This window comes from Momordica charantia (assembly GCF_013281855.1).
Source record: "Momordica charantia cultivar OHB3-1 chromosome 10 unlocalized genomic scaffold, Mcharantia_2.0 BLBB01000010.1, whole genome shotgun sequence".
Lineage (NCBI taxonomy): Eukaryota > Viridiplantae > Streptophyta > Magnoliopsida > Cucurbitales > Cucurbitaceae > Momordica > Momordica charantia.
This window is the reverse complement of record NW_028275158.1, coordinates 16408254-16417422: the sequence shown is the minus strand read 5'-3', so window position 1 is coordinate 16417422 and position 9169 is coordinate 16408254. Positions and strand designations below refer to the sequence as shown.

General features: G+C 52.9%; 1 protein-coding gene across 1 annotated transcript; it reads left to right on the top strand.

Moving 5' to 3' along the window:
- The first annotated feature begins 229 nt into the window (after positions 1–229).
- On the top strand, positions 230–8944 carry LOC148208681 (uncharacterized). The gene is made up of 3 exons (XM_088119149.1): positions 230–775; positions 855–1264; positions 8848–8944. Exons 1-3 carry the CDS (start codon positions 230–232, stop codon positions 8942–8944), a joined length of 1053 nt encoding a protein of 350 aa, XP_087975275.1.
- Positions 8945–9169: the final 225 nt, after the last annotated feature.

Genomic DNA, 9169 nt, shown 5'->3' with positions numbered 1-9169 from the left:
GCAAGCCTCCTTCGATACGCTGAAATACTACAAGGAGCGCTTTCCGAGGGGTAGGAAGGTCGGAACCCTGGTGACTGACGAACTGCTGCTTGAGTCCGGGCTGCTAGATTACAACCCTGCAGTTCGTCCCATTGAATCCTCAAGGCCGAACTTTGAACTTGGTATGCCGAGCTCGCCTCCCCCTTTTTTCCTCTAACCTTGTGTTGACCCCTGTTTTTATTTCGCAGCCATGGTTTGCGGATTTGCAAGCGGCGTGAAGCGCAAGTCTAAGGGCCGAGCCCATGCTCTTGAGGCCGCCCAGAGTTCGAAACCTGCCACCCCTGCCGTGGTAGGGCCTGCCTCAGAAGATCCAGCCTCGGTGATCGAGCTGGAGTCTTCTGGGGGTCCCTCGAGGGAGAAGCGCCCCAGGGATCAGACCGAGGTGGTGGACGCCCAGACCGAGGAGGTGGACGTCCCGCCTTTGGGCGAGGAGGCGAGGGAGGAAGCCCCTCTGAAGCGAAGAAGGAAGAAAAAGAAGGCGATCTCCCCCTCGGAGGTCGGAGCTTGCAGGGTCTTGCCTGCAAGTTTAGCAGATCGGGTGGACGATCCTGCGACCAGGATGGGCGGGACGTCCGACGTGATGGCACGGTTCAGAATTGAGCCGTCAAGTTCCGGGGTGAGGGACCAGGTGTCCCGCATCTCAGCTGCAAGTTTGGACTGCTGCCTAAGGAGGGCGTCCAAATTTGTGAGCGACCCTGGGTCCGTTCTGCAGAGGACCATCGACTACGCCGCCGAGGTAAGACTAGTGCCCCATTTTTTCTTGATTTTGCCCAACAGGTAGTTCGATCTAACTTTTTCCTTGTACCATTTCTTAGGCGTTCGTTGCTTCCATTCAATCGGCTCTGGCTGTAAAGGCCGAGCTGGATGGGAGGGAAGTTCTGGCAGCGAGGGAGAAAGAGGAGTTCTCTGCTGCCTTGGAGGCTGCTTCCTCCACCATGAAGGATGAGCTGCTGAAGGCTCACTCTGAGGTGGAGACTTTGAAGGCCGAGGTGGAGTCCCAGGCCGAGCTGCTGAAGAAGGAAGAGGACAGGCGCAAGGCCCAACTCCGAGCTGCCCACGCTATTACCAGTGGCCTGGAGAGGGAGAAGTTCCAACTCCTAAAGAAGAAGGACGACATGCTCCAGGCGCTTGAAGCGAAGGATAAGGAGCTGGAGCATGCGACTGCCGAGCTGGAGACGGCGAAGGAGCGCCTCAGCAATGGAGTCCTACTGGAGGAGTCGTTTAGGCAACATCCTGACTTCGATGGATTTGCCAAAGATTTTTCTGACGCGGGCTTCAAGTTCCTCATGAAGGGCATTGCTTCTGACATGCCCGACCTTCAGATCGATCTCAGCGGTCTAAAAAGGAGGTATGCCGAGAAGTGGGCGTCTGGTCCTGGCGGCACCCCTGGCCCCCAAGCGTTGGTGGATCAGTATGTCAGAGATCTGGACTCTGACTACTCCGATCCCGAAGAGGACCAGGTCGGCTTCACTCAAGAGGGCGCTCCTCAAGCGGGCTCTTAGGCGACCACCCTTCACGAGGCTTTTCGCTGTTCTTCCTCCATTTTCTTTGGTTTTGTAAGTGTCAGGGCAGAGCTGCAAGGTCTATAAGCCTTGGCTCTGCTCTTCATTCAATAAAGAGACTCCCATTTGCTTCTACTTTGTTGTTGGCAACCTCTTTTCTTTGCTTTTCCTTTGAACTGCAGCTAATGTCACCTCGCACCTCTTACTTTTGAGGTCGCGCCTTTAATTAAAATAATTTGAAAGATTGAGTTTGAATCTCTTAATGTTCAATACATTGCACCAACTCTGGATTTTTAACATTTCACCCTTAACTTAAAAAAGGTAAAAAGGCTAAAATCCTAAGTCCGTAGCTATTCTTCATATCGTTCCTCGTACCCCCAAGTTCGGAGGCTTGATCATTTTGAACTTTCCACATCGCCCCCTTTGCCTTGAAGGTTTGAATTTTAAGTTCGTCAGTGGTTTTGGCATCGCACCTCGTACCCTTAGGCTTCGAAGGATTGAATTTGAACCAACTGCTGGAATGCGATCGCGTGGGAGTCCGTGGCCTCCATTTAATTTCTTGTCGAACTCGGAAGCATGAAATTAAATCATCACATTTATTCCGATCATAATTCTTTTGGAATAGTCTTTACAGATGCATTGAAAATCCTTTTGTCATTTCAAGGATAATAACGCTTCAGGTGCTCCGCGTTCCACGGGTGCGCGAGGACGTCTCATTTCCGATCGGCCAATATGTACGTCCCAGGTCGGACTATGCCCTTGATCTCAAACGGGCTCTCCCAGGCCGGATCAAGGGCACCCACATGCGTTTGGACCCTCCTTAAGACCAGATGTCCGACCTGAAAGGCCCGAGGTCGAACGCGGGCATTGTAATGTCTGGTCATTCTGCCCTGATATTCCGCCAAGCGTAGCTGGGCCATTGCTCTTCTTTCTTCCAACAAGTCGAGGTTGAGGAGCAGCCCATCCTCATTCGTCGTAGGCTCGTAATGCTCTACTTTGTCAGATGGCATGCCGATCTCAACCGGGACTACAGCTTCGGAGCCGAAGGCCAGGGAGAACGGGTTCTCATCCGTTGACTCTCGTTGGGTGGTCTGGTACGACCATAGAACCTCTGGTAGCTCCTCGGCCCACCTGCCTTTCTTGGAGTCCAGTCTAAGCTTGATGCCTCGCTTGATGATCTTGTTGACTGCTTCCACCTGCCCATTTGCTTGCGGATGTGCGGGGGACGAGCTGAGATGACTTATGCCAAGTTTGCTGCAAAAGTCTTTGAACTTGGCGTTCTCAAACTGTTTCCCATTGTCTGTCACTATGGCCTGCGGTATACCAAAGCGACATATGATATTCGTCCATACGAAGGACGTGACCCTGGATTCCGTTATGTTGGAGAGCGCCTCGGCCTCGGCCCACTTGGTGAAGTAATCCACAGCAACCACAGCGAATTTGGTCTGGCCCTTGCCCAAAGGGAAAGGACCAATGATATCTACCCCCCACTGCGCGAATGGCCATGGGGCCGAGATGGGGGTGAGCAGCTCGAGAGGTTGGTGGATTATGGTTCCGTAGCGTTGGCAATTGTCGCAAGTTCTAACGAACTTCTTGGCGTCCTGGCTGAGGGTCGGCCAATAGTATCCTTGCCGGATCACTTTGGCTGACAGCGACCGGGCGCCTGAGTGATTGCCGCACACTCCTTCGTGGATCTCTCTGAGGACGTACAGGCCCTCTTCAGGGGTTAGGCATTTCAATAGAGGCAGGGAAAAGCCACGTCGGTACAATGCCCCATCTCGGACCACGAACCGAGCTGCCCGCCCTGCCAACTTTCTGCGCTCCTTGGGATCTTGTGGTCAATTGCCCCTAATGAAGTCCATGATCGGGTCCATCCATGAGGATTCTGGAGCGCCGATCTCCATCAGATCTGGCTCTAAGATCGAGGGTTTATCTAGGATCTCGACGGGGACCGACCTGGCGAGGTCGGTCTCGTACGCCGATGCTAACTTGGCCAAGGTGTCAGCATTAGAATTTTCTGCTCGCGGAATCCGGCTTACCTCGTAAGTTCGAAACTGGGCGAGGTATGATCTGACCTTGCCCAAATACTTCTCCATTCGGGTGTCTTTGGCTTGGTATTCGTCCTTGATCTAGCTCACAACCAGCTGGGAGTCATTGAAGACCTTAACACAAGAGGCCCCCAATGCTCGAGCGATTCGCAGGCCGGCAATAAATGCTTCATACTCAGCCTCGTTGTTAGAAGTCCGGAAGCTGAACCGCAAGGCATACTCAAATCGCTCACCCCCTGGTCCGAGCAAGAGGACCCCGGCTCCGCACCCGTTCTCATTGGAGGATCCGTCGACATAGACTGTCCAAGGTAGGTCGGACTCGCTCAGCTCGGAAGGTGGTGTGAGCTCGGCTATGAAATCTGCCGCTGCTTGTCCTTTAAACGCAGTTCTGGGTTCGAACTGGATGTCGTACTCACTTAGCTCTATTGCCCACTTCATTAGGCGTCCGGAAGCTTCCGGCTTGTGGAAGATACTTTTAAGGGGCAAGTTAGTGAGCACCACCACCGTATGGGCTTGGAAGTATGGTCTAAGTCGTCGGGCCGAGGTGACCAAAGCGAGAGCCAACTTCTCCATCTGAGGGTATCTAGTCTCGGCTTCGGTCATAGCCTTGCTTGTGTAGTAGACCGGGTTTTGCCGCGCTTCCTCTTGCCTGATTAGGGCCGAGCTGACGGCACTGTCAGACACTGCTAGGTACAATTGGAGCTTGTCCCCCGGCATGGACTTGGCAAGCAAGGGTGCCGAACAGAGGTAGCTCTTCAATTGCTGAAACGCTTGCTCGCACTCCGCTGTCCATTCAAACGGCCCTTTCTTTCGTAAGACCTTGAAGAAAGGGAGGCACTTATCTGTCGACCTTGAAACAAACCGGTTCAGGGCCGCAATCCTGCCATTGAGGCACTGAAGCTGCTTCCGCGTTTTAGGTGCCTCCATCTCGATCACGACTTTAATCTTTTCGGGGTTGGCCTCGATTCCCCGGTTGTTTACCATGAAGCCAAGGAATTTTCCCGAGGAGACTCCAAAGGCACACTTAGCAGGGTTGAGCTTCATTTGATATGCCCTCAGAACCTCGAAGGCTTCGGCCAGGTCGGAGAGATGCGACTTAGACTGCTTGCTCTTGACAAGCATGTCGTCCACATACACTTTCATATTCAGGCCGATCTGCTTGGCGAACATTTTGTTCACCATCCTCTGGTAGGTCGCTCCTGCGCTCTTTAACCCGAAGGGCATGACCTTGTAGCAGTACAGACCTTGGTCTGTTATGAAAGCGGTATGACCTTCATCTAGGACATGCATCTTGATTTGGTTGTACCCAGAGTAGGCGTCCATGAAGGTGAGCAGTTCGTGCCCGGCTGTGGCGTCCACGAGCTGATCAATCCTCGGCAGTGGGAAGCAATCTTTCGGACATGCCTTATTTAAGTTCGTAAAATCTACGCACATTCTCCACTTGCCGTTAGATTTTTTAACTAATACAACATTGGAGAGCCACTCGGGATACGAAATTTCTCTTATGTATTCAGCTTTCAAAAGTTTGTTAACTTCCTCAACAATTACATCACTCCTGTCCTTGTTTATAGGTCTTCTCTTTTGTTTCACAGGTCGGAATGATGGATCTATGCTGAGGCGATGCGTCATCATTCGCGGGTCAATGCCAGGCATGTCCTCATGGGACCACTCAAAGACGTCCGAGTTGGATCTGAGGAAGTGGATTAGCTCCTCTCTGTCGGTGGCCCCCAGCTTGGTTCCTATGCTTACCTGCTTCTCGGGACTAAGCAGAGGAACAAGCTCGAGCTCCTCAGTGGGTGCGGCAAACTCCTTCCTCGGCAGGTTGGCCTCGAACTCGAGCGTCCCATCCCTGAGAGTTTCGAGGGCGCAGATCGATGAGCCTTTGAGTGCGGCGGCATAGCATTCCCTCGAAGCGGTCTGTTCTCTTCGGACCGTGCCCACGCCATTGGGGGTGGAATACTTCAAAACTTGATGAAGTGTTGAGGGAATGGCCCGAAATGAGTGGATGATGGGTCTCCCAAAGATGGCGTTATAGGCCGATCTATCGTCAACTACCACGAACTCGGCCATTTGAGTGACCCGAGTTTGGTCCTCCCCAGCGTGACCGGCAAGTCGATGCAACCCTCTGGGATGACCGATTCTCCAGAGAACCCAACCAGCGGCGTCGGGCTTCTCTTCAATTACGACCTCGTCCAGCCCAAGGCGAGGTAGGTCGGTAAGGACAGTGTTAGCGGATGCGCCCCCGTCTACCAGCACTCTCCTGACCACCACATGATCAATCAAGGGAGCAATCACAAGGGCATCATTGTGGGGCAGGTGGACCTCCTCCAAGTCTGCACCATCGAAGGTGATTGGGCAGGTCGGCCCCTGCTCCCTGATGATGCACACCTCGCGCCTGGCTGCACGGGCTAACTCCTTTCTTTTATGTCCGGATTGACCCCCGCTTGGCCCTCCAAAAATGGTATTGATGACCGCAGGTCGATCGGTGCGCCAGGGTGGCGTTCTTGAACGCTTTCGCTCTTCCTTTTTCTCTGCTGAGCTGGTCCTGGGCTTTCCCACAAACTTCTTGAAGTACCCGTCTTGAATTAGATCCTCAATTTGGCGCTTCAACTCCCAGAAGTCCGACGTGTTGTGGCCGTGCTCCCGATGGAAGCGGCAATACTTGTCCTTGCTGCGCCTCTCCGGGGCTCCCCGAAGTTTCTCCGGACGCTTGAGTAGTTTTTCCATTCCAGAATCCTCGATGTTCGTTAGGATCTCGGAAATTGGAATCGTGCTTGGGGTGAAGCGCTCGTAAGGTCGGCTCCTGGTAGGTCCGTTCTCCGCCCTTCGATACTCAGCTGGAAAAGGATCCCTTGTCCTTGGACTTGGGATCTGCCCTTTCATCTTTTCCACTTCTGCCCCGGCCGATCTTTCGTTCAGGTCGGCCGGTTTTGGTTCGGAGGAGCTCCTGTCCATCGATGACTTTCTTCGCCTTCTGGAACACCTCGGCGAAGGTGGCCGGGGCCTCCTCTCCAAGTTTCACCGTGAGGGCTTCGTCGGCTAGACCGGTGAGGAAATAGCACATGGCCGAGTCATCGGAGCAGTGTGCAACCTTCAACTGCTCCTCCTGGAATCTGGTGACATACTCCCGCAGCGTCTCACCCTCCTTCTGCTTGATGGTGGCGAGATGGGTCGCTGTCTTTTTTTCATAGTGCCGAGAAGAGAACTAGGCGAGGAACTCCCTTCTCAGCTGAGAGTAGGTCGAGATCGACCTGGCTGGCAGTCTCCGGTACCACAATCGCGCGCTGCCAGTAAGCGCGATCTGAAAGGCGCGGCATTTGATTGCGTCTGATGCCGCTTGGAAGTCCATGAGGCCTTCAAAGACCTCAACATAGTCCTTGGGGTCCTTCGTCTCGTCATAAGGCTTCACGGTAGGAGCTTTGAACTTCGGAGGGATTGGTGCTTCCAAAACGTCCGAGGTGAAAGGCGATTCTCCCAAGTCGCCATCGTTCAGTGAATCGTCTTTCTGCTCACATTTGGCCTTTAAGGCCTCCACCTGAGCATCGAGCTCCCCCCTCAGCTGGTCGAACTCTTCCCTTGTGATTATCCCTGCGGGATTGTGAGAGGATTCAGCCTGCTGGTTGGAGCTCCTGTGGGAGCGGGATGGTGACTACCCTTTTCGGAGAGACGAGCCTCTCTTTCTGTTGAGATGCTCACGGAGGTCTCCCCTCTGGCGAGTGTACCCCTCACTCTCGTTGTCTTCGGGACGTTCTTCCTCGGCTGGGCCGAGGTGGGAACCCCTTTGCTCGCGTACGTCCATGCGCGTCACTCGATTTTCAGATCGAGACCCTGCGCCTCCAGCTAGCACCATTTCGTTATACATTGCCTCCATGGAGCGCATTTGTGTGCGCATTGCCTCTATCTCTCTCTGGAGCGCATCAAAGTTCTCGCTTGTTGGAGCCGGGGCTGGACCCCGGGTGCCCTTCTTAGAGGTCCCACCTCGGCCACGGGTGGCCTTGGACGTCCTCGGGTGCGCAGGCGGTAGGGCAGGCGCGGTGATCCGTGCCGACCTGCGGAGGGGTTCCGTTGCTAGGCCGTCGTGACCTTGCCCCTCTACCGCCGCTGCTCCGACCTCCTTCTGGTGGGCATCGCTGGCAGCTAGAGTCCTTCGATCTGTCGTACTGGTCGAATTCGCTGGTTGAACCATGTTCGCTCGCGTGTTGGTTTAAAGGAATTGGGATGACTTAGATTGTCAGTGTCCCCAAAGATGTGCACAACAGTGTGTTCCTGATTGTAGCTCGAACTCGGCCTCCGGACCGACCTGAACACTTGGGCGGACCTGCACAAAAAGGTGAGCACTCCGACGACCAAGTCAGTATAGGTCGGATTCCAAGTTTAGTTTGATGCCAGAAATCATCGTACCTGATCGGGGAGTGAGGTCCTCTACTTATGGGTGGTGGTCCCGCTAATCTAGCAACGGTTACATTCGGTAATCTCGGGACCGTTGGTTACAGCCGGTAATCTCGGGACCGACGGTTACGCCCGATAATCACGCCGCAGACAGTTGCTCATCTCGGCCCCTACCGAGCTCCCCGGTAGGTCAGACCTGGGCCAGGTTCACCTCGGCTCTCATACTTAGCATTTGTCGGCGTTGGTGGCGGCCATCTCGGCTATCCGAGCTGGGCATGACTCATGAGCCATCTTGGAGCACCAATAGGGGTCCTCCACGTGTCCAGGGTATTCCCTTCCCCAAACACAAAAGATACATATAATTTATACATTAATTTATTAAGATCTACATTTATATAATAGGTTTGTTTTTATTAATTTAGTATTTTACCTTTTAAAAATAATTTTGTATTTATTTTTTAAAAAATAAAAGTGTGAATCCAAATGCCCGTTGTTTGTGCAACAAAATTGGCCAATGTCAAACCTAGTCAAGGTATGTCAATTGGGAGAGCTGTAGTGTTGGGAATGAGTTGGAAGACCACTTGGCAAGGAAGGACCTACACAAGGGAACAAACACTCTGACGCTCAAGTCAGTTTTGAGTTCGACCTTAGTGTGGAGACTGAATTGGAATGTTTTATCTGACTCAAGAGTGAAGTGCCCTTTTATATGTGAATGCATCCGATAGGGAATCTGGTTGATAGTTGGGCAAGTCGGGCCCCAGGTTGGTCTATCGGGAGTAGCTATTCCAATTCATATGCTTGTCTTCTGAAATGTGACTAAGTATGGAAGGTTGTTTCTCCTTTGAATGATCTTTACGAAAGATCTTCAGGTGGTCTTCAAGGAAGGCCTTCAAGCTGTCTTTAGGCAAGACCTTGAGGTCGGTCTTCAGGGAAAACCTTGAGGTTGTTCTCAGGGTAGACCTATAGGCGGTCTTTAGGCAAGACTTTCAGGTTGGTCTTCAGGGAAGACATTGAGGTCGGTCCTTAGGGTAGACCTTCAGGCATCCTTTAGGTCGGTCTTTAGGGAAGATATTCAGGCGGTCATTAGATAAGACCTTTAGGTTGGTCTTTAGGTTAACCTTGAGGTCGATCTTCAGGGAACACCTTCAAGAGGTCTTTGGGCAAGATCTTCAGGTTAGTCTTTAGGGACGA